Below are 25,664 nucleotides of genomic sequence, written 5' to 3'. Positions count from 1 at the left end.
CGGGTACTATCAGATTGAGGTCGATGAGACTGACAAGCACAAGACAGCCTTTGTATGTCCGATGGGGTTCTTCGAGTTTAACAGGATGCCCCAGGGCATAACAAACGCTCCCAGCACATTTCAAAGGTTGATGGAGAAATGTATGTGTGACATCAACCTTAAGGAAGTCCTGGTCTTCCTGGACGACCTTATAGTTTTCTCCGACACCCTTGAACAACATGAAACCCGCCTTCTTCATGTGCTTAGTCGTCTAAAAGCATACGGTTTGAAGCTATCGATTGAAAAATGCAAGTTCTTCCAGACATCCGTGAGGTACTTAGGGCACGTCGTTTCTCAGCATGGGGTTGAAACGGACCCTGAAAAAGTCGCAGCCTTAAAAACATGGCCAAGTCCCAAAAACCTGAAAGAGCTCCGTTCCTTCTTAGGGTTCGCGGGGTATTATAGGAGGTTTATCAAGGACTTCTCTAAGATCGTCAAACCCCTTAGCAATCTGACTGCCGGATACCCCCCACTGAGAAAGAATAATAGCCCTAAGCCAAACGGTGTCCAGTACTTTCAGCCAAAATCTCCTTTCGGGGAGAGGTGGACAGAGAGTTGCCAACGAGCATTTGAAACGATAATAGAAAAACTGACTACTGCCCCCGTGTTAGGCTTTGCCAATCACGAGTTGCCGTACGTACTACATACCGATGCTAGTACAACTGGGTTAGGGGCAGCTCTTTATCAAGAACAGGAGGGGGAGATGCGCGTAATCGCATACGCGAGTAGGGGACTATCAAAAAGTGAAAGTCGCTACCCCGCCCACAAGCTCGAGTTTCTTGCCCTCAAGTGGGCTGTAACGGAAAAGTTTTGTGATTACTTGTATGGCCGTCCTTTCACAGTGATAACTGATAGTAACCCCTTAACGTACATTCTAACCACCGCTAAGTTAGATGCGACAAGTTACCGCTGGTTGTCCGCCCTGTCCTCTTTTGAGTTCCAACTCCGGTACAGAGCAGGCAAACAAAACATTGACGCAGATGGCTTATCCCGCCGTCCACACCCCGAGCCAGTAAATGACTTGGTCTCTCTGAAGGAACAAGAGCGGATTCGCCAGTTTTTACAACACCACTTACCTGGCACAGATCCTTTCACTCACATTCCTCCTCACGCTGTCAGTGCAATCTGTGACAAACACCTAGTCTTCCAGTCTCTTGATAAAGACCAAAATGCTTTTGCATCCCCACTTGTAACCTCTCTGTCCATGACCACCAATGCTCTTCCCGAGAGTTTCGAGCAGTGCAACGTTTCTCCTGTCATTCTAAGTATGTCCGAAGAAGAGTTGAGACAAAGTCAAAGAAACGATCCTGCTATTGGCGAAATCATACATCAGCTCGAAACGGGTGAAACATCTTCCTCTACTGTACGGCAAGAGATTCCATTACTTTCCATCTTTCTGCGCGAACTAAACAAACTAGAGTTTCAGAATGGAATTTTGTACAGAAAGAGGCAAGTAGGTGAAGGAATCCAATATCAACTCGTTCTCCCTGAAAACCTGAGATCTATGGTGTTAAAAAGCCTTCACGATGACATGGGTCACCTCGGCTTTGACCGGACTCTTGACCTAACTAGAACCAGATTTTTCTGGCCAAAAATGGCTTCAGACATTGAGCAAAAGGTCAAAAGTTGTAGCAGGTGCGTTTGCAGAAAAACTCTGCCAGAGAAGGCAGCGCCCCTAGTAAACATACAAGTCACCAGACCTCTCGAGTTAGTATGTATCGACTTTTTAACTATCGAACCAGACCGCAGTAATACAAAGGATGTCCTTGTCATTACAGACTTCTTCACGAAGTACGCTGTAGCAACTCCTACCCCAAACCAAAAGGCTCGAACCGTAGCCAAAGCTCTGTGGGAAAATTTCATCATCCACTATGGTTTTCCGGAGAAGTTGCACAGTGACCAAGGAGCAGACTTTGAATCGAAAACCATCAAAGAGCTGTGTGACCTAGCTGGAATACAAAAAGTCAGAACTTCACCTTATCACCCCAGGGGAAACCCTGTAGAAAGGTTTAATAGGACCCTACTAAACATGCTAGGTACACTCAACGACGAACACAAGATACATTGGCGTGACTTTGTTAAGCCACTCGTACACGCCTATAACTGCACCAAACATGAAAGTACTGGGTTTACGCCTTATGAGTTAATGTTTGGTAGGCAGCCTAGATTACCAATAGACCTGGCTTTTAATACCCATTTGAACCATCGTCAGCAACAATCTCACTCACAGTACGTTAATGCCCTCAAATCTCACCTCCAAGAGAGTTACCAACTGGCTACCAAAAATGCTGCTAAAGCTGCGGAACGGAATAAAACCAGATATGACAAGCATGTAACTGAATCTGTCCTGGATGTTGGCGATCGTGTGCTTGTGAGGAATGTTAGGATTAGGGGTAAACACAAGTTGGCCGATAGGTGGGAGTCCGTTGTCCATGTGGTTGTGAGTCAAAAAGACAACCTACCGGTATATACGGTCAAACCAGAGCACCACAATGGTCCCACTAGAACTCTTCACAGAGACCTTTTATTACCGTGCGGGTTCTTGCCAACTGTCCCTGAACATCCTCCTGCAGTCCAAGAAAAACCACGCCGAGCAAGCACGCGTCAACACCCTATAACTGATCCTGATGAACCGGAACAGGACTATGATTCTGAGGAAGGGGACAACTACCCTCTGTATTACCCTCCAAGTCCTTTCAGAGAGCTCTCCAGGTCCTTTGAGGAATACAAAGTAGTTTTTCCCCTCAACACTCATTCAAACCCTGCTGTTGAGCGACCAAAATCAGACAATGCTCAAGTCTCAGAACCTGCCAGACCCCCTGAACTGGTTGATGCTCCTAGAGAGGCTGGTGGTGAGGTATCGGCCAGCCATGATGAGCCTGGTAACGCTACATTGCCTGATAATGCCCCAGAGGGCATGAACATGATGGAAATGGCAAAGTCACTTGAGACAGAGAATGTACCTGAACCTGCAAGGGAAGAAGAACCAAAAACACAACTAGGTGAAATGGACAGTGCACCAGATTCAAATGAGGAAACAAGTAAAACTCATATTGAAATGAATGAGGACCCATCTGTGAACAATGACAACAAAGAACATGACCCAGAGGCAGAACAGGCTCTCAGGCGATCTTCTCGAGAAAGACTAAAACCCAAATTCTTAACCTACCCTGAATTGGGGAATCCTCTTGTCAGCATAGTTCAATCTCTGTTCCAAAGCTTAAGTGACGCTGTAACAAACACTATTGAAGCCCACGAGATCAAAGTAGTCTAAACTATGCCTTGTGCAAAGGGACTTGCATATATTTAAGCAGGGAGGGTGTAACCCTGGTTACAAAGCACCATTTCAAACTAAAGTTGTTAATAAAAACAGTCATAAAGAAATGCATTGCAAGCAATGGATAGGCAACAAATAGGTTAAAAGAAATTTAAAATGCATTAAAATAGTCAAATGCTTTATTTCATACGTTTCATTTAGGTTTAAGAACATAGAAAAAGGGTTAAAAATATGTGAATTCATTTGATTTTATTTATTTATTTTCTTCATTTAACATGGTTTAAAATGTGTTCAGACTCTTATTTTGAAGAGTCACGTTGCAGCGTGACTCCTGAGACTAGCCACAGCCAATCAGGTTGTTTTGTTTTTTCCTGCTTGTTAACGAGGGAGAAACGCAGACAGTCGTTGTAGAGCTGCTGCTGAAAACAGAGGAAAACAAGAAGAATAAGTAAAGAGTCCATTTAAAGTTAATTTTGTGCCTTGAAGGAGTTTTTTTGTTTGTTTTGTTGTGTGTTCCAACCTGCCGTGACCTGGCGATATTTCATACTTGTGTTCATTGCCGAACGGGACTTGGCCATTAAGGTTTGGACCGGAAATTCTGAGCGAATATCGGAGTTGGATTCCACGTGCGAGATGTAAGATGGCGAGCCACCCAGTGACCCCATGAACTGTGCATCACACAGGATCAAAGCGCCTCTGCCGGATGTTGCATGGGTTTCATCAGAAACTGGTAGGATTGATCCATATTTCACTGCAGAGCTGCTGTGGATTCACAGAGACACTGGATTAACCGTTTAGGACTAAAGGACTGACACTTAAGAGAACAAAGACAATTACTTGTGAAATACAAGTTTATTCAGTCTTTTGCTGAATACAATTTGAGTTGTTTTGTTTAATTTTTTTTGCTATTGTTTTATTTGTTAACCTTTCATGTTAATGCTGTAATGGTGTTTTCTGACATGTAATATTTTTTCTGAGGTACGAACAACAAAATAGAAAACGGTTGAAACTAACAGGGAATTTAACCAAACTTGAACTAACTCTTGAAACTTAAGAACTAAACTTTATTCAGAATAAAGCTGAGTTAACTCACATAAATTAGTGATACAACTGGAGACTAATAATAACCTAGGTTGAAAATAGTATCCTTTTAAGCCAAATAGTAGGTTTAAATAAAAGAAAAAGGATTCATAAACTAACTCACGTGAACACAAAAAGAGGGGGAAATATATTTTTTTTCCTTGAAGTGATTTTGAAATTAATGTTAACTGTATGTCAACTGTCCATTTTATGATGTCAACTAAACGTATTAAGCCGGCAATTTAAACTGATTCTGTGGTCTGTGGTTATTAATGCATCTTACATCAATCACTGCTCCTGTAGTGGAACCTAGCACTGAGCCTAGTATACTGTAACTGTTACAGAAGTGTTACAGAAGGGCATGACCTTTTTCCCTCCTCAACAATATCCAATTGTACACTATCCAAGTGCTGTACACGCACCTCCGGCTTCGGGGGATTTTACCAAGGCCGCTGGTTCACATCTGCGTGGCCTCCTCAGTTCCTAAACATCGTTTTCAAACTGTATCCCCTTGTCTTTGCAGTCTTCCTATTCCTAAATTCAAGTAATTTGCACCCGAGGCAAATCCAACTCCAGCCCTAGTACCACCATATTCAAAATCGATCTTCCCATAAAACACCCTCTAAAGTCACTCCTCGATGCTTCCCTTGACTCCATGCAAGCAGTCTCTCAGAGGACCCTCAAATCCAACTGGACAGCCAGGAAATGTTTTAAATGTAATCTCTCCTACAAACTGCCACTCCCCAAATGTTCTCTTTATCCATCACACCATTCATGTCATATCTCAACCACTCTACAGGTCTCCAAGTCAGTTCCATCAAAAGCTTTAAGCGGAATCCAGTTTTTCCATAAACTCATTTTTTGCAAACCATCCCCAGCAATAAATAACCCGCAGACTTAACTCCTCATCAAAGGCATTAACAAATGCCAACCTGCATGCCCTAAAAACAGACCCTGTATGCTCAAAGCAATGTTCATCCTGGTTCCCTTTCGAAAGGGAACTCTACACTACGTCAGAATGACGCTATGGGGAACGCCTCAGGCGTGACAGGTGTCTGAAATAAATATCAACTCACGTCAATCATGTTGACCGGCGACAGCCCGTGAATCATCAGCTTGATTGATTAACGCGCGACCTGGATGTATAAAGGGGAGCCTTGCACACAAGACAACATCTTTTTCGTCTTCAGGGACTGTTTTGTCTGGTAAGAATATCGCTTACAGTATGAAACGCGCAGAGAAGAAGCAGAGCTTCCGTAAGTGTGCAGACCCGTGCCCGAGATTTTTGACGCCGGGTGACACACACGATCTGTGCGTCTTTTGTTTGGGTGAAGAGCATGCACGAGAGGCTTTGAGCTGGCCCAGGTAGACCTTCCCTTAAAACTGTGAGCTTCTTGTGCGAACTGCGAGAGTTTTTCTTTGAAGACTCTCCGCTCTCGTCTGACCCTTTTCTCGAGGGAAGAGGGTTCAGCTTCTGAGCCCCGTGGTGCGAGTCCCGCTCGGGCTGAGGCTCAGCGGCGACTCTCATCATGGGGGTCTCAGAAGGAGCTGGCCGAGCGTCTTGAGAGGGGGGTTCACCTCTCAGACAGCTCGTCCGCTGACGAGAGTGAGCTGCAGGTAGATGATGACGTTTTACCATTATCACCTAATGCGTCTGCAGCTGCTGCTCTTCCGGACGGGCAGGATATGGTTGATGATGTCGTCAGTCTGGCAGATACTGAGCCATCTCAACCATCCTGCCCTGTGTATGCTGAGCTGATGGAGGTTATGGGGCGCGCCACCGACAAATGACAGCTGCCGTGGAGGCGCGTCAGGGAAGAAACCGCTCGTGGCCGTCTCGACGATCGGTTTCTTCCCAGCCATAGGCCACCAGCTCAGGTGAGCCTTCCATTCCTTCCAGATCTCCATACTGAGATCAAGAAGGCATGGAAGAACCCATACTCTGCCCGTATTCATCCACATCAGCGGGGTAGTTTCGTAGTTTCCAGGAAAAGCGCACTCAGCGGCACTAGGGATAATCTCCCCGGAAGCCTTCTCCTAACGTTCCCAGGCGTTTCTTACATCAGGCCTGGGGCTGGGCCTATGATGAGTATCATGTCTGATGGCCCTCCTCGACCTGGTTAGTAGGAGCGCCTCTTTCAGGCATGTAAGTGGTGAGCCCAGGTACATTTTAAAGAGAAATAAAAGGAATTCCTGACGTGTCTGTACTCCACACGCCGCAGGTGTACTGTCTGGTCTTTTTGTGAAATGTTTTTTGTGCGCAAATAACATATTTCTGTTTCTCTTACAGACCGCATCTCCTGTATAGAGTTTGGGGCATGTTATGGAAAGAAGGTAAAAATCTAAAGGTTTTTGGAGGCTGTATGGCAGGTAGTAGGCCTTGGCAGGCCTCCTTGACCAGACAGTCCCCTTTAAAAAAAAAAAAAAAAAAAAGAAACATGTGTTTTTTAGGTCATAGGCCTCACTAGGCCTTCCTGAGTATGAGCTCCCACATACTGTGGTTGAATGAGCTCCCACATACTGTGGTTATCAAGTTATAGGCCTCACCAGGCCTTTTTGAATATGAGCTCCCACATACTGTGGTTATCAGGTCATAGGCCTCACTAGGCCTTCCTGAGTATGAGCTCCCACATACTGTGGTTGAATGAGCTCCCACATACTGTGGTTATCAAGTTATAGGCCTCACCAGGCCTTTTTGAATATGAGCTCCCACATACTGTGGTTATCAGGTCATAGGCCTCACTAGGCCTTCCTGAGTATGAGCTCCCACATACTGTGGTTGAATATGAGCTCCCACATACTGTAGTCGCCAGGTTATAGGCCTCACCAGGCCTTCCTGGTTATGAGCTTCCACATGTCAGGTTACAGGCCTCACCGGCCTTCCTGAATGTGAGCTCCCACATACTGTGGTCATCAGGTTACAGGCCTCATCCGGCCTTCCTGGTTATGAGCTCCCACATACTGTGGTCGCCAGGTTACAGGCCTCATCCGGCCTACCTGGTTATGAGCTCCCACATACTGGGATATCAGGTTACAGGCCTTACTAGGCCTTCCTGAATATGAGCTCCCATACACGGTGGTCGCCAGGTTACAGGCCTCGCCAGGCCTTCCTGGTTATGAGCTCCCACATACTGTGGCGCCAGGTTACAGGCCTCACCGGCCTTCCTGGTGATGGGCTTCTACATGTCAGGATGCAGGCCTCACCCGGCCTTCCTGAATGTGAGCTCCCACATACTGTGGTCATCAGGTTACAGGCCTCATCCGGCCTTCCTGGTGATGAGCTCCCACATACTGTGGTCGCCAGGTTACAGGCCTTACTAGGCCTTCCTGAATATGAGCTCCCACACATGGTGGTCGCCAGGTTACAGGCCTCATCCGGCCTTCCTGAATGTGAGTTCCCACATACTGTGGTCACCAGGTTTCAGGCCTCATAGGCCTCCCTGAGTATGAGCTCCCACATACTGTGGTCGCCAGGTTACAGGCCTCACCGGCCTTCCTGGTGATGGTTTTCTACATGTCAGGTTACAGGCCTCACCTGGCCTTCCTGAATGTGAACTTCCACATACTGTGGCCGCCAGGTTACAGGCCTCACCGGCCTTCCTGGATACGAGCTCCCACAGTCTGTGGTCGTCAGGTCACGGGCCTCAGGGGCCTTGCTGAGAATGAGCTCCCACTTACTGTGGTCATCAGGATATAGGCCTCACTAGGCCTTCCTGAAGATAGAGTGATGAAGTACATGCACCTTTTACTTCATCTATTTTTCTTAGACCCATGCTTATGGTAAGTCACACGACTAACATCCTGTGTACTTTCTAAAATCCATTTTTATGGTTAGGGTCATGCGCTTTACGCCTCGGTCCCTTCCTATGTGGCTCAGACCCTGGTCTTTCACCTCGGGTCCCACTCTAGATGCGTCCTGTCGTCACGTATATTACGACAGACGCCTTTCTCTAGCTAACTTCCACATTCTGATGAGCTCCCACACACTGTGGTCACCGCGTTACAGGCCTCACCGGCCTTCCCGAGTATGAGCTCCCACATGCTGTGGTCGCCAGGTTTAGGCCTCATCAGGCCTTCTTGGATTCAGAGTGGCTAAGTACATGCACTTTCTTTCATGTGCTTTCTATAAATCCATATTTATGGTAAGGGTTGTGCGCTGTACGCTTAATTCCCTTTCTTACGTGGCCCAGACTTCGGTTCTAGGGCCTTTCTGAAAGTAAGCTCCCACAGGTTGTGGTCCCCAGGTTACAGGCCTCACCGGCCTTCCTGATATGAGCTCCCACATGCTGTGGCGCCAGGTCAGAGGCTTCACCGGCCTTCCTGAAGGTAAGCACCCACATATTGTGGTTGAATACAAGCTCCCCCATGTTGTGGTCGCCAGGTTAGAGGTCCTACCAGGCCTTCCTGGAGGTAAGCTCCCTTTAGGCCCTCACAGGCCTCCTCAGTGTTTTGAAACACAAACACTGGGTAGATCCATGGATCGAGTAGAGAAACTCCCCTCGCTGGCAAGGGTTGTAAAGCACTATGCTGAGTCATACTCTCCAGGATGTCCCGTCTCTGAGATCCGGGCTGAGTGGTTCACTGCCTGCTTCGCAGTCCCTTGGGTTGGATGCCTTCCTTAGGCAAGTGTCCAGAGGCTCTGTCTTCGGACAGACAGGAAGTGGCCAGACTGTAGTGTCTTATGTAGTGACACCAGGTCAGGCCTGCCTGGTGGCATTTCAGGTGGCACGTTCCCCTGAATAGTGACTGGCTGGGGTTCCCTCAGGTCCCCTAGCCACATTCCCTAGAAGGGACCCTTTCTAGTTTTTGAATTGTGGTCCTAGGCCTTTGAGCTGGCCCAGGTAGACCTTCCCTTAAAACTGTGAGGTTTTCTGTGGTATCCTTTAGCTTGGGCGATGACCGTAGGGAATGCTGTCACTGACAGCCCAGACCTGAGGGCATGCACTCCCCTTAGGAGGCGTTGGTATATCGTTCCCCATAGCATCATTCTGACGTAGTGTAGAGTTCCCTTTCGAAAGGGAACGTCTCAGGTTACGACTGTAACCTATGTTCCCTGAGAACAGGGAACGAGACACTACGTCTTCCTGCCATGCCTCGGGGCCTGCCTGCAACAGTCCCTTCAGACGATAGGATGTTGTCTTGTGTGCAAGGCTCCCCTTTATACATCCAGGTCGCGCGTTAATCAATCAAGCTGATGATTCACGGGCTGTCGCCGGTCAACATGATTGACGTGAGTTGATATTTATTTCAGACACCTGTCACGCCTGAGGCATTCCCCATAGCGTCATTCTGACGTAGTGTCTCGTTCCCTGTTCTCAGGGAACATAGGTTACAGTCGTAACCTGAGACGTTTTCTTAGATATTCCTCTGCTGTTTAGAATTCACAATCACCTCAAAATTGTATCTAAAGGTCTGCCCTACATTTTTTTTGAGGTTTAAAAGTGTTAGATTAAGAAACTATTTCATTTTTTATCAAACAAAGTAAAACAGATCAAACTAAAAAAAATAACATTTAATTTACATTTTCAACCTGCCCACTCCCGTTCAACCTTAATAATCTCTCATCCTACCTGTATTACAGACTCTCTCTCTAATCAAATATCAATCCAAACCACAATTTGTTGATGATGATAATCACACAGTATCACAAATTTGTTTTCAAAAATACGTCAAATTAGTCCTCATCCAATCCAGCATCTTAGCTGACCAATATTCCAGCCACTCCTTTTGTATAGGAGCAGCAACCACCACCACTCAAAAGGTTATTTTAGAACAGCAGATCCACTCTCTCGTTCGTTGGTCTTCTGAAGTCTTCCAGAGCTACAACCGATCCAACTGTTTCCATACCAAGAATGCTCATCAATCAGCATACTTACTTACTTTTAGACACTACCTGTGAATTTACCGTTTAATCGCAGTGAGGGCTCACCCATTTATTTCGCACCCCGGGCTCTCACATCGCAGTGTGGGCTCCCCCATACGAGGGTATGTGAGCCTAACCGGGTAAATTTTTCCCTTCGAATCGTAAAGTGAGCTCTCCTGTCCGAACACAGTGAGTGTCCCCGTTCAATTTTCTGCTGGGGTCACCCTTCCAAATGCTGCGATCATAAAGCCTACTCGGTTAGTTCCCTTTGGATTGCATCGTGAGCCCTCCTGGTCGAATGGTCAAGCTTCTGCCCATAGTGTTGTCACAAGTACCGACTTCAGTACCAAGTCGGTACTGAAATAAAAAAAAAATGTTACGCTTTGAGCGCTGTTGAGCAGAATCGTAAACACCTCTGACTGGCCATTGTGTTCACGTGCCCATCGAATATGTCTGTGATTGTCTACAATGATCAACGCATGGGCGCATTTGAGAGCACACGGAAGTGTTTGAAAGTGTTTTGAAAGTGGAAGCGTTTGAAAGCACAAGCAGGCATCTATCTGAACTGAAGCCTGCTTTTTTTCTTCGGTACCGAAGTTGGTACTTTTGACAAAACTAGCCCAGTGTATCCCGTAACCTTGATCAAATGATTCTGTGCATACAACTGCAGAAACAATCTTGATGCAAAGAATAGTGTTGTTAATGTTATGAGTTGTGTTGTAGGCTCCTTTGTAACTTAAGAACTGATTACTTGGCATTTTAAAAAACTATTTGGATGTTAAATAGAAGATTAAGTTATTTAAGCTTATTTAAGCTCTTTTCTCTTTCATACAGCTCCTGATTTCTGCAGCTTTCACCCCCTGCTGATGTGAAAGATGAGTTTGTGTGGCAGAAAGGCACTGACACTCCTCAGCAGTGTGTTTGCTGTGTGTAGTCTGGGGTTGCTGGGTATTGCCGTCAGCACCGACTACTGGCTCTACCTGGAAGAGGGGGTCATCCTACCTCTCAATCAGAGCACTGAAATTCGTATGTCTCTCCATTCAGGGCTCTGGAGGGTCTGTTTTCTTGCAGGTAAGTGTGTGCGTGCGTGCGTGTGTGTGTGTGTGTGTGTGTGTGTGTGTGTGTGTGTGTGTGTGTGTGTGTGTGTGTGTGTGTGTGTGTGTGTGTGTGTGTGTGTGTGTGTGTGTGTGTGTGTGACAGAGAGAGAGAGAGAGAGAGAGAGAGAGAGAGAGAGACAACATCTCATAACAATGATAAACTTTCTCATAATAATGACTTAACATCTCATAATAATGAGAAACTTTTTCGTAATGACTTATTTTCTCGCACTTCTACGCATGCGCAAAGCAGCGGAGCAGAAGGGAGTGCCACGCTAACGACATCCGCTGGTCAAAGCCGTGTAAATGCATCACAGAAAACATATGGCACGCTCTGCAGTGAATAACATTAATGATAAATTATCAGCATATGAGACGAGCTTCCATACTAGATAGTCTTTTATTCATTTGTAATATTCATTTGTATTTTTGTGTATGAACAAGCAGAAACATGATCCATGGATTTCAAATAGATGGAGGAATAAGACAGCACACCTTTCCAAATCTGTTAAAGAACGCTTCATCTGGAAATCTGTGTACAAACATAAGCCCCTTTCACACAGAGATTCCGGAAAATACACGGATAAAGTGACCCGGGATTTGACCCGGGTTCGTTTGATTTTGGTTCATTCACACTGCCAGTGATTTTCCAGAATCAGAGAGTGCGTTCACACACAACCCGTAAAAATCCCGTAAAGACACTTGACATCGATGTGACTTGTAATGTCTCAGCAGCGTCTTAAGTTTGCTTATGAAACCACGCTTGTGCATTTTGATCATAAACTTGCGCATTATGTACCGTTTCCAGGGGGGTAATCGAGCTCTCGGATAGCGTACCACCCCCGGGGGCCGCCATTGGCAAACAAGCAATCACCTGCTGTTAGCATTCCATTGACTCCTATTCATTTTGGTGTCACTTTGACAGCGAATAACTTTACATCTGAGGCGTTTAAAGACTATTTGTCCATTGTTTATTTTTAAAGAAACACGACAATGAATAAAAGGCTCCATTACCTTGTATCTTATGTTATGGCCCCGTAGAAGCAGTTTTTGTAAAAATAGGCTAACGATTGCATCATAACCACGCGACTCTCTGGAAATTACCGTATAGACAGGAGGAGAAGCTCGCAGTCAATCGGGGGGACGTTGAGGCATAAAGTCTGATAAAGTCAAGGGAGATCAAAGCCCATAGAGAGTCATAAAGTTGCTCATGCTCCTAGCTCATGGACAACTCCTACTCACACTCTCCGTCTCTGCAAGATTCGGAAGGGAATGATTCAGATTTCTCTAGGCACAGCTACTAGAAGACTTACAACTGTCAGACAGGTTGCTCACGTCACATCTATGTCGTCAAGCTCAGTTTGAGTCTGCGCAGTAAGCTCAGCCATCAGGAAGTGAGTGCTTCTAATTTGCTTCACTTTTCTCCGTTGAAACCTATGGGGTTGCTGTGTCCAGTTTATATACTGTCTATGACCGTTTCACTAGCTGGCGAACGATCCCGGCTTCAGCGTCATCACTACGACACGGCATTATTACGGCTTTTGTTCACACAGCGCGCATTCCGGGACTGAACACAGCAATGTTACTAGGTCCCCAACCCGGCATCGATCCCAGCATCAATCCCGGGTCGTGTTTGCGTTCACACAGAAGGCGTTCTGGCAATTTGACAGCAATTTGCCGGGATCATCACGCTGTGTGAAAGGGGCTATAGTCAAGCAGTTATGTTTTTGGATAAGGGTCCGCTCATACAGAACACGCTTTTTCATTCCACTGCGCTGCTCTTTCATTTCTTTTCTAGGCAAGCGCGCACTACGTTGCGCTCGCGTCTTTTGCAGCGTCTCGCACATAGATATTATATAGAGACTAGATGCCCTATTGGCCGCTGGGCACTGAGAAATGCGGCCGCCATCTTAAACCGGTCGTGCTCCTAGTTTCGTTGCGTGGCAGCAGTTAAGATGCTAGAGCACTGTGGAGCATTTTCTTGTTCTAATCGGCGGACCATCACAAATAGGGCCCGGGGGATTACTTTTAACATTACCGTTCTATTGGTTGTATTTTGTGAATAGAATATTACCAGATATTTGAGAAGGAGCAAGGATCTTTGATATTACTGTACTGAAATCGTAGCCAGCTAACGTTAGCTATAGGTTATGTTTACTGCTCCAGCCGGTGTTCACCCGACATGGAGAGGTGGAGCCCCACGGCTCGAACGTGCCAGTAGGCAGTAGCGGTCGATAGGGCGTCTATCTACATGATGTCTATGGTCTCGCGCATGACACGGCGTTCTAAAAACGCGGCGCAAAACCCTGTGTTTTCCCCCATTCCACTGCCCACTTATGTGTAAATGTTCTCAAAGTCATAAACATCTTAAAGGTGATTTCTGTATTGATATCATATTTTATGAAGATGTTACACTTAAACTTAACGAATACATTTAATATTCCAACTTTAATCTGATAGTTTTGTAAATGCATGTAACACAATTTCCATCGGTGTACACAAGCAGGCGTCCTTCGTTACCATGGTAACTGTCCTGCTTCTGCATTCCACTTTCACACCTTTTCGTGCGCATGGATAAGTATGGAAGATATACTTATGATTTTTAATTGATGTTATTTAATGATACTACAGATTGCACTTCGTAGATCACACTGACTTTAAAACTGTTTTGCAGAGCGTGCCATTTTTCCTGTGATGCATTTACACGGCTTTGACCAGCGGATGTCGCTAGCGTGGCACTCCCTTCTGCTCCGCTGCTTTGCGCATGCGTAGAAGTGTGAGAAAATAAGCCATTATTTCGAGATGTTAAGTCATTATTATGAGAAAGTTTCTCATTATTACGAGATGTTAAGTCATTATTTCGAGAAAGTTTCTCACGAGAAAGTCTCATTATTATGAGAAAGCTTCTCATTATTACGAGATAAGTCATTATTACGAGCAAGTTTCTCATTATTACGAGATGTTAAGTCATTATTACGAGAAAGTTTCTCATTATTACGAGAAAGTGTCTCATTATTATGAGAAAGTTTCTCATTATTACGAGATGTTAAGTCATAATTACGAGAAAATGTATCATTATTACGAGAAAGTTTCTCATTATTATGAGATGTTAAGCCATAATTATGAGAAACTTTCTCATTATTATGACTTTTAAAAAATCTTCTTTTATTTTTACTCAACCGTGGTGATGACAAAACATGTTTTAATCAAAACGTTCTTGTGTGTGGTGTAATGTATAAGAAATAAACACATTCCTGTTCAGTCATTCAAGCTGTCCTTAGCCCATTAGTCCAAAGTTAGTACATTTAGAGAATTTTTGATGTATTTTCATGTTTACTTAAGCTTTTTGGGGGGTAAACTATATTTATCATGCTTTAGTTTTGTTAGTAAATCACGCATTTGGAAAATAATTTCAGCTGTGTGTTTTAGTTTTTCTGACAGCTACTGTAGATGGTGTAGGAGCGATACATTCATAAAGTATTTATTTAGCTGTCAACGAAAATTTGGATTTAATTAAATGCAGTTTTCTTCTCCTATGGAAGAGAAGGGCAGAGAATATCTGGAATACATGGTCACTGTCTGCAGATGAAGCAAAGATCTTAAAGTCATATTACTACCGCTTCACATATGTCGAGAACAAAGCAAATGTGATATTTGCACATTATAAATTCCACTAAAAAGTGCAAGGAAACTACGAGCCTTTTGAGCAGTTTGTGATAGACCTATGTCTAATGTCCAGGCTTGGGAGGGTTACTTTAAAAATGTATTCCGTTACAGTTACAAATTACTTCATAAAAAAAGTATTCAGTAACGTAATCCAAGTACTATAATATGAAAGTAATGTAACTGATTACTTTGGGATTACTTCAAGGTCACGTATATAAATAAAGTCAAGCAAGAAGAAATATTATAAAAAAATATTATTATTTTTTTATTAAGAATTTGGTCCAGTGTACAATATTTGCAAAATATACACACATGCCTGAATATATATTTATGTAAAGGGCTATACAGACATCTAGTGGCTAATGTATGGTATTACAGATTATTTTGTTTTATTTTTAACTAATTTTTAACAAAAAAATAAAAACACAACATTTAACATTTTTACACAATCTACATATTAGTTTATTTTAAAATAGGCCTACATGTTGACTAAAGCCGTGATCTTTCTTAATTTGCCTGACTGAACTTGGGGCGTCGGCAGTGGGAGTTCCCCTACGTTACCTAGCAGCGAACAAGAGATTAAGAAAGGACATTTTGGGTACTAAAAAAGCTACTCTCCTAATTTCTACAAAATAGCAGCTGAATTTCCATGAATTAAAAGCGATTTTACCCGGAGATCGTTTCTACTAGCAGCAGTGATTCAATCTAGGAGATTGTAGAAAGCTGCTATTTGCACATGCACCGCACCAGCGCGTGGCACACGTGAGTCATTACTGGCAACAGAACCAGGAACTACTGTATAATCAAGCAGCGCTTAATATAGTGTTATTATGCCAAAATACTGATTTATTTAGGTTTAAATGAAACCATTGTAATCCTGAAATATTCCCCCTTTTTTCAAAATGTAACTATAATCTGATTACTATGTTTTTTTTACGTAACTGTAACGGATTACAGTTACTGGATTTTTGTATCCTGATTACATAACGCCGTTACATGTATTCCGTTACTCCCCAACCCTGCTAATGTCAAGGACTGTAATTATGCAAATAGTGACGAGATGATTCGCGATCGCATTGTGTTCGGGATATTCAGAGAGAAAGTTTTGAATGCTGGCTCTGAGTTAACACTCAAAAAAGCTATAAATGTCACTAGATCTCATGAGTTGGCACAGGCAAAAAACATTTCAAGCAGTGAACATGCAGTGCACGCAATCTCCCTGTCCCATCACACATTAAAAGTCTTAGTTCCAAAGCAATGTAACGCTATATAAACCAAGAAATATGCCGAAAATTTGCAACCTAGAAATGCTACCCCAGTGCATCCCAAAGGATGCGGCTACTGTGGGAAAAAAGCCTCACACTGATCAATTTCACTGTCCTGCAGAAGGAAAGATGTGCAAAATATGTGGGAAACTAAGCCATTTTGCAAAATTCTGTTGTTTATTGACTCAGTGACAGGGCAGACAAAGATCAGACACAGAACAAGCTTTTGTAAGCATTAAAATAGATTCAAAACAAGTTCAAGCTTGAACACTGGCTCCTCAGCCATTGTCGTTCCTCTGTCCGAATATGCTATCTAAGCCATGTTTATAAAAGTCACTTAAATGTCCTAATTGAACTAAGGCCTAATTCTGGCTTAATCTAAGCCCCGTCTGTGAAACAAGGCCATAGCCCCCAAAAGTAAACCTGAGAAACGTTCTGTGTCTCTGAATGATCTGAATGCAGAAATAAGTGTCTTTCACATCAATTGTGAAAAATTATCCCCTCTGCCTAATCTGCATCATGATGTGCTTCAGTGTTAGCATACTGAAACTGCACTTCTGCAGAGAACAACAAATTAAGAGTCCACATAAAAGCACACAGACACAAAACCATTACAGGAGTGAATGGCTCAAATAAATAACCTTTCAAATAAAGGTTAAAGAAAAAAATGTATACAATTCCATTGTTTATTCACTCTCATGCTGTTCTAAAGCCATAGGACTTTTTTTTGATTGGCGAAAAAAAAGAAAGAAAAAAAAAAGAGTTCATTTAATAATTATCTTGTTTGGTGAATTCATTTAAATGGCAGAACATACTCAGGGTAATGTGTTAATGCTTAAAATACCAATGTGTCAGAAAAAAAAAAAAAAAATCCATACAACTTTTTTTAGGTGAAAAACATTACAATAAATGTATGTCAACCATTGTTGTGCATTCATGATGTTTAAATTTCACAAGCTTTTAAGTTCAAATCATTCAAAACAGAGATACATGTAGGCCTATACAAAACACATAAACGTGTTCCACGGAAGAAAGAAAACGGGTTTGAAAAGAAAAAATTACAATTATGAGTGAATGATGTAAGAATTTTTTTGGGGGTAAAATTGTTCTTTCATTATTTGTCTAAAGCCTCAGATGATGCATTCAGTGATCCGCATTTACTTTCTGCTATCTCATGTAAACTCTGGTCTGGTTTCCATTCCTTTTCTCTAACTTATCTTTCAACGCTGTACAGTCTTGCATGGCAGATCCTGTACCTCTTTATATTTAACTCTGCAGTGCCTTTACCTCACAAATAGCATGCTGGAATGTTTTATAACTTTGGTAATGGGACTTTGTAGATATACAGGCAACAAGTGATTTCAATTCCTCTTCCTTTTAGAGTTACCAGCTCCAGCTCCAGTGTTACCAACTGGTAAATCAGGTATCTCTCTCTCTCTCTCTCTCTCTCTCTCTCTCTCTCTCTCTCTCTCTCTCTCCTTTACTTTTAGGAAGACCTATCCTACTGTTAAAAAAGTCAGTCAGATTTTTTAGTAATTTTTTTAAAGAAATGAATACTTTTATCCAGCAAAGACACATACAAATTGCATAAGACACATAACAGCATGTCTTACTTGCTCACAGCAGCATGTCGTGTTACAGCAGCATGTCGTGTTGCAACAGCTGTAGGAACGCCTCTGTGTGATTGTGTCATGAAGCACCTGAAATTAGTCCAATGGCGTGACGGAACGTCATAAGCGGGTGACGTGTCAGACCAGGAAACTATAGAGCATACCCAGAACAAAGAAATGCTAGCTTCTAATAGGCTGAAGCAAGTCGATCACAGGCATGCCGTAAGTATGGCACGGCGACGCAGCATCTCGTTCCCTCTTCAGGGAACCAGGATTACAGTTATAACCTAAAACGTTCCCTTTCAGTGTCACTCCTAGTGCAGTGGGCCAGAACAGTCATAGGTCTAGGCTGACCAACCGACTCATAAGCAAGTGAAATAGCCTCAACTACCCACTTATTCATCCTTTGCTTAGATGCAGGGCACCCTTTCCTAGGTGACCCGAAACAGACAAACAATTGATCTGACTTTCGCCACAGGGCAGCTCTGTGGACATAAAACATCTAAAGCCCTTACAGGGCACAGCAGATTAAGTTTCTTAATGACCTGATCTGATGAATGAAAGGGAGGAGGACAAAAGGCCTGCAACATAATAGGCCCCAAAATATTAGTGGGGACCTTAGGCACATAACCCGGTCTTGGGTGAAGAAAGGCTTTCACCATGCCAGGTGCAAATTCTAAACATGAAGGAGCTACCGACAGGGCCTGTAAGTCTCCAATTCTTTTAAGAGACGAGATAGCAAGAAAAAATATAGTCTGTAAGGTGAGGAACTTTTCTGGAACCTCTTCGATAGGCTCAAAGGGAGCCAAAGTAAGGCCTCCCAATACAATGGCCAAATCCCAGGCCGGCGCTCTCGTGTGTAGTGCAGGTCTCAGTCTCAGTGTGCCACAAAGAAAATGAGTAACCAGAGGGTCTGTCCTTTGTGTGGTTAGCAGCTATGGCCGCAACGTACACCTTTAAGGTGGAGAGAATTTCTAGCACTGAACCAACAGGGCAGATGACCGGGTCCAGCTGATGTTCTCTGCACCATGAAGTGAACAACCTCCACTTCAGCGCATACAATTTATTCATGGAGGGAGCTCTGGATTGAAGTATGGTCTCAATGACCTCAGTAGAGAGACCAGATTTTATGATCTGGGCCCCCTCAGGGGCCAAGCCAACAGTGTCCACAACTCTGGACGAGGGTGAAATATCGTCCCTCCTGATCGGAATCTCCAGAGGAGAGCCGTCGAGGAGGGACACCAGGTCTGAGAACCAAACTTGGGCCTACCAGAACGGGGCTATTAACAGCAGACTGGCCCCGTCCCGGCGAATCCTCTCCAGAACTCCCGGGAACAGAGTGATCGGGGGAAAAGCGTGCAGATGTAGCATTGGCCATGTCAGTACCATGGCATCCAGTCGGAGAGGAGCTGGATGAGTGAGGGAGAACCACACTGGACAGTGTGTCATCTCTTGAGATGCAAACAGGTCTACTTCCGCTTGACCAAACTTCTCCTACAGGAGCTCCACCACCTCAGGGTTGAGTCTCCATTCCCCGGGTCTCAGCCCCTGCCTCGACAGTACGTCTGCTCCCTGGTTTTGATGAGTGATATAGACTGCTCTTTGCGAAAGCAAACGAATAGAGTAAAATAGAGTAGAGTCCTGTGAGAATAGAGTGAACTTTATAGTTAATTCCACTATGTTTGTCTGATATGAATAACACATGTCTACTAGTGCTTATGTGTATTTAAATGTCTAAAACCTAAAATAAACATTATGTGGTGGAAAACACTGCATAGTTGTTATGTATGACAAGTGCTGAGCACGCCTATCTCTGGCTCAGCGCCAGCCAACGCGCAAAAGCACAGTTTGAATCTGGCAGTTATGTCACGTCACTGAACATTCTAAATCCTATATGTGGGAACGTACTCTCAGGGGCACAAAAATAAAAATCCTATATATGGGACCATACCGCTCAAAAGGTTAATACACAAAGCCCTGGAGTCTCAGAGGAGCCAGAGCTGCATCCACGCATTTCATGAAAGTGCAGGGTGATAAACCTAGACTGAAAGGAAGAACTCGATATTGGTACGCTTTGCCCCCAAAAGCGAACCTTTGTCTATCGTGACAAACCAGTCCTTTGACCTGATTTGTGACACTATCTGTTTGAGTGTAAGCATCTTGAACTTTGCGGTTTAGTTGGCGCTGGTCCAGAATAAGACGCAACCCTCCATCCTTTTTTGGAACAATTAAGTAATGGCTGTAAAAAAGCTTGACTCCCTGCTGGGAGGAGGAACCTATTCTATTGCCTCCTTTCGCAAAAGAGCCTGAACTTCTTGCTCCATTACCAGAGCCTGCTCGGGGTCCACCGCCATAGGGAGGACCCCGTTGAACCTGGGCGGGCGAAACCCAAAATGAATTCTGTAACCCTTTTCTAAGAGAACATGTCACTGAAGGAAAAGCTGGATGATCTAGAAAATCGTTCACGGAGATCTAATGTGAGAGTTGTGGGCATCCCTGAAAGTTGGAAGAACAAGACCCGATAAAATTTATGACTGATTTTTTTGAGGAAGTACTGGGGAAAGACTTCTTCACGAGTCTTGTTCTTTCTCATGCTCAACGAGTCGGACCCAACCCAACCAACGATGCAAGGGCCAAGCAGACCAAACCCAGAGTGTTTCTGGTTCTTTTTCACTTCTTCCAGGACAAGCATCGCATCCTCAGATTCAGTAAGCAACAGTGAGAGTTGCTCTTTCGCCGGCACCGGGTGTTTTTCCATGAGGATTTCAGCGCTGAGCTGGGGAAAAAGCGGGTGGCGTTCAAAGATGTGAAGTCTCGGCTCTACGAAAAGGAAGTCAGATTTAGTCTCTTGTACCCTGCAAGGCTCCGGGTTACTCACTAACGGAAAACACACTTGTTCAGCACGCCAAAAGAAGCCATCAAGTTCTACCGTTCTAATTGGGGTGAAGAATAATGTGCAAAGACATTTTTGTCCCCTCAACCTTTTCCTTTTGCCCCCTCGGGAAAGAATTATTATTTATTTATTTATTTTTTAGTTTCATACATAGACAAAAAAAAAAAAAAAAAAAAACTCATACCATAACTATGTGCAAACCCGAGGTTGCATTGGAATTATGGTTATAAAATCGTACACTCCTTTTCTTTTTTTCAGCTAGATAACGTATACAATTTTTGACATTGTTTTGAACCTCATTTTCATAAGGGGGCTGCACCTATATTGTATATGACTTCATTTGTTGATTCGCATTCTTTGGTAGTTTTTCGTTGTGTTTCATCTGCGATCATCCTCAGTTGGGGAATTAGATCTAGGAATTGTAATGTTAATTTTTTTTTTTTTTTTTTTTTTTTTTTTGGGGGGGTTGGGAGCATGAACTAGCATGTTAATTTTTTTTATTTATTTTTTTTTAGTTGGGGGTTGGGAGGGGCGGTTGGCAGCATGAACTAGCATGAACTGGTTTCTTGTATCTTATTTTTGTCATTTACAATTCATGGCTACAATTGGTTTTTAGATCAAAACCCTTGCATGCTTCTAATTTCTGTATTATACAGTTAATATAAGTGATGAAGATAGAGGTCATCCCGTGAGGCTTATGACATGTAATGTCAGGGGATTAAATCGTCCTGTTATTAAAAGAGCTAAAGTTTTCTCCCATTTTAAACCAGATATATTGTTTTTACAAGAAACACATTTAAGACTGGATGATCACAATAGAATTCGTAAGATATGGGTTAGTCGAATTTTTCATTCCAAATGTAATAGCAGATCAAGAGGTGTGGCAGTTTTAATTAATAAGAGAGTACAGTTTATACCTTCTGACACAATCTGTGACTCATTAATACCCCCAAGCTTAATACACATAATTTGTTATTCACTGATGATTTAAACTGTATTTTCGATCCTCAGCTTGATAGGTCCAGCACTAGTAGTAATGTTTCTGTTATGGCAATGGCCTTTTCTCTATTTATGCAACAGAACGGCTGTGTGGATCCTTAGAGATTCTTAAACCCATTGACTAGACAATTCTCCTTTTTTCCCCCATGTCCATCATTCCTTTTCTAGACTAGATAATTTTTTTGTAGACAACTTGTTTATATCAATGATTAAGAAAGTTGACTACTCAGCTATAATTGTATCCAATCATGCGCCTGTGGTGCTGGACCTGCATTTCCCTTTGAACATCCAACGTGATCTTATGAGAATACGTGTGTATTTTTACGTAAAGTGCAATTCTACCATACGTACATTTACTTACGTTTTATACACACAGAAACGTATAATACTGACGTATTTACAGCACTAAAACGTAAAATATTTACGTATTAACAGCACAAAAACGTAAATTATTTACGTATGAACAACTCTACCGACGTACATATTTGTACGTATTTTTATTTATGCATATTAAAATCGTGGCATTAAAGGTGCATTAAGTAACTTTTCATGTTAAAAATACCCGTTTTCTAACCCATACATGCTTAAACAATTGCCTGATGGGCTGAATGAGCCCTTCTCTGATCACTGAGATTGTCTCTATAATCCTGTAAAGTAAAATAAATAAGAGGGATTCGGGCCGGAATTTTAGACTGGGCGTGACGTCATGCGCGTTCACGGCACGCTCACCTGGCTGTCTGGCAGGTTTGTGTATTCGCCGCCATTCTCCGTAGAAGATGGATTCTAAGAGACCGGCTTGTAGTTCATTTCAAACACCAACGCAAACTCCACGTAAGATAAAAAAAAGAAAACTTTTGTCCGTGAGCGTGCACACTTCTGGCTGCAGTTTCGCTTCCCGCCAGAGGGGGCATAGTTCTGCAAAAACTCAGAGACTTGCTCAATGCACCTTTAATGTTTTGACTCTATTGCATTCAAATGTCTTATCAATTACGTTTTCAGTCGCATTTATTAAAAAATGCAGTTTAGCCTACTCAAGAAATAGGCTAATAACAATTCGGTCTGTTCGTGCCTTCTGCTGCAAACTCGTTTCGGAGGATTAGCCTACATGTAGTTAAACAAGAATACACTTTAAAACCTTAAAAATACCTTATTTAATCGTTTAACCATTTTGTAATATTTAGTTTATTTACAGTGAGACACAAAATGCGTTTTCTCCAATAGAACAATAATACACCAAAACCCAACATAAATTCACATCAATTGAATTAGCTTGATATAATCAAAATCTTTAGAATCCATAGGTTTACAAGAAAGAGATCCAAATTCAGCCCTTTAGCAGTGAGTGATCTTCATCTCCATTTCACAGCAGCGCAGTCCGTAACTGTCAAATCCCGCGCTCGTGATGAATTCAAATTCAAAAATTGCGCCCTCAAGAAGCGTTACGACATGTTTTACGGCAGTGATATCAAGCGCTCATTGGCTCTTGCCACAGATTGCGACATGCCGTATTTCAGTCGGTAAACTACATTTGAAATGGAGAAGCGCACGCGCCTTCACACAGAGCGAAGCCGGATTAACATTTTCAAGGATTAATAACTTAAATTCTGCTCTGTACCTCATTCAAAACGATCATATACTGAAAGAGAGGACAGTGACTGCAACACATCGTCATGTGAACGACTTTTGGTACCGGTTTTGACATTTTCGCAATAAATAAATTATTGTGATTACACGTATGTTGTTTTTCTTCATAATTGTAGCCTATGTAGTTTTAAGAAATTGTTATGGGTAGGTTTAGGGGTAGGAGTAGGATTAGCTGCTAAAAAAAATATTTTAATGCTATATTGTTAATAAAATGGCAATTTCCCTAGACATCTCTGTACGTTTTATCCTTTTTATATTCAGTATAAAATGGGTAACGTTATGTTTAGGTTGGGAGTAGGGTTAAGGGATCTTCCATTTATCTATAAAACGGTAAAAGGTAAATTATACAGATATCTTAATGATATAAAAGATTCGTAAATATTTAACGTTTTGTAGCTGTAAAAACGTAATAATGTTACGTTTAATTGTTGCAGATACGTCCATATCATACGTTTCAGCATCTATGCAAATGTACAAAACCTACGTTTTCTATCTTTGAAAATTACGTATTAATACTACGTATTAACAATGAGACCAGGCTGGAACATCAGAGAACGACCAATATGGGCATTTAATCCATTACTGTTATCCAATGAAACATTCTGTAACTTTGTCTCGACTAGTATAGATAATAAAACATTTACATAAATTAATCAACATAAAAAAAGAGTTGACTTGCAGACAAAGTTCAATTTTCTATCCACTTCTCAAGCAGAACAATTAATAATGAGGACGCGTGGTCTTTACTATGAATATGGAGACAAATCAAGTCGCTCTTGGCTCATCAGCTGAAACGTCACACCGCCTCCCGTCTTTTTCTCAGATAAAAGACTTTGATCAAACTTTAATTAGCAACCTTTAATTATGGGGGGGTATTGAGCATTGTGTGTCTTTATACGCCGATTATCTTTTGCTTTACATCAGTGACCCCATATCTAGTTGTCCTTTAATGATATAATTATTAGGTCGGTTTGGTACCTTTTCGGGATACAAATAAAATTTCGAAAAAAGTGAATGTTTCCCCATTAATGATTTGGCATTACAAATTCCGCAAGAATCATTACCCTTTCCTTTTTCTCCAAATGACTTTAAATATCTTGGAATTAATATGACACAATCCTTTTCTTCTTAGTTTGAAGCAAATTATAAAGCTCAGTTCAAAGAAGTAAAGACAGACTTAGGTGGCATAGTCTTCCCCTTACTTTAGCTGGAAGAATACATTCAGTGAAAATAGTATTTCTTCCCAAGATCCTTTATTTGCTTCAGTCCCTACCAGCTTTTTTTTTTAGTTTTTTTTTTTATTAATCCTTTTTCCGTTCAATTAATCAAACCATATCCTCTTTCTTCTGGGAAAATAAGATCCCCAGAGTTAAACATTTTTCAGAGGACCCGTGATGCAGGTGGTTTCGGCCTCCCAAGTTTTACTCATCAAATATTCCGAAAATATTATTTTGGTTTTATTGCCCAGAAACAAATTGGTGTTTAATTGAAGCACAAACATGTTACTCTTCCTCTCTCCCTGCTTTAGTGTATTCTTCCCTACCTTCGAAAGCTTCTCGATTCACATCTAACCCCTGTAGTACTTTCTACTCTTAAAATCTTTAATCAGTTTCATTGTCATTATAAATTTACATAAGCATCAGTTTTGTGCCCTATTTACAAAAATCTTTTTTTTAAAGAAATAAGCCAATTTAACTGCAGATAGAAAAATAATAAAACAATGATAAACAAAAAGGAAAATACTAGAAATAAATAACTGGAACTACAAACAGAGAAAAAACAAACAAATCAAAATAGAAACCAAAAAAATAAGACTGGAACTAAACTACAGCAAACTAGTGATGTTACGTATGACACTAAAGCTTCGATGCGCGTATCACACAAGCGACACAATTTCTAGTGAAGCCCCGTATCGGGGCGTGTGTCGGTTTACTAGAGTCACGTGATCGATGACAAACGAAGCCTCACTTTCTGTCCAATCACGTGCGCGTTTCGCTTTGGGTGTCAGAAGGCTCGAACTCCAGATCTTATATAACGAGTCATTCTTGCCTCAGTCTGGTTGATGTGTTTGTGAGGAGAGTGTTGTACTTTGAAAGTTAATCAATATATTACATTTAAATAAGCAACATTTATTTTTCACTACTTAGGCTATTATTTTTTGTTGTTTTTGTGTCTTTTTGTTATTATAAAATCTTTGCATTTTTTGGTGATTTTAGGTCATTTGGTGTTGG

The 25,664-nt window shown here is 42.4% G+C and overlaps 1 protein-coding gene across 3 annotated transcripts in view; it reads left to right on the top strand.

The window, feature by feature from the left end:
• cacng5a (calcium channel, voltage-dependent, gamma subunit 5a) overlaps positions 1-25,664 on the top strand; it is a 76,200-nt gene that overhangs the window by 27,636 nt on the left and 22,900 nt on the right. For 2 of the 3 annotated variants that reach the window (XM_082136997.1, XM_082136998.1), the window contains exons 2-3: positions 11,094-11,330; positions 17,669-17,710. In XM_082136997.1, coding sequence (XP_081993123.1) covers positions 11,135-11,330; positions 17,669-17,710 — 238 coding nt within the window. In that variant the 5' untranslated portion in view covers positions 11,094-11,134. The remainder of the gene's footprint in view (positions 1-11,093; positions 11,331-17,668; positions 17,711-25,664) is intronic. The other variant, XM_082136999.1, reaches the window with a different exon arrangement.

This window comes from Leuciscus leuciscus, assembly GCF_965113295.1.
Source record: "Leuciscus leuciscus genome assembly, chromosome: 14".
Lineage (NCBI taxonomy): Eukaryota > Metazoa > Chordata > Actinopteri > Cypriniformes > Leuciscidae > Leuciscus > Leuciscus leuciscus.
This window is presented reverse-complemented; position numbering and strand designations above follow the sequence as displayed.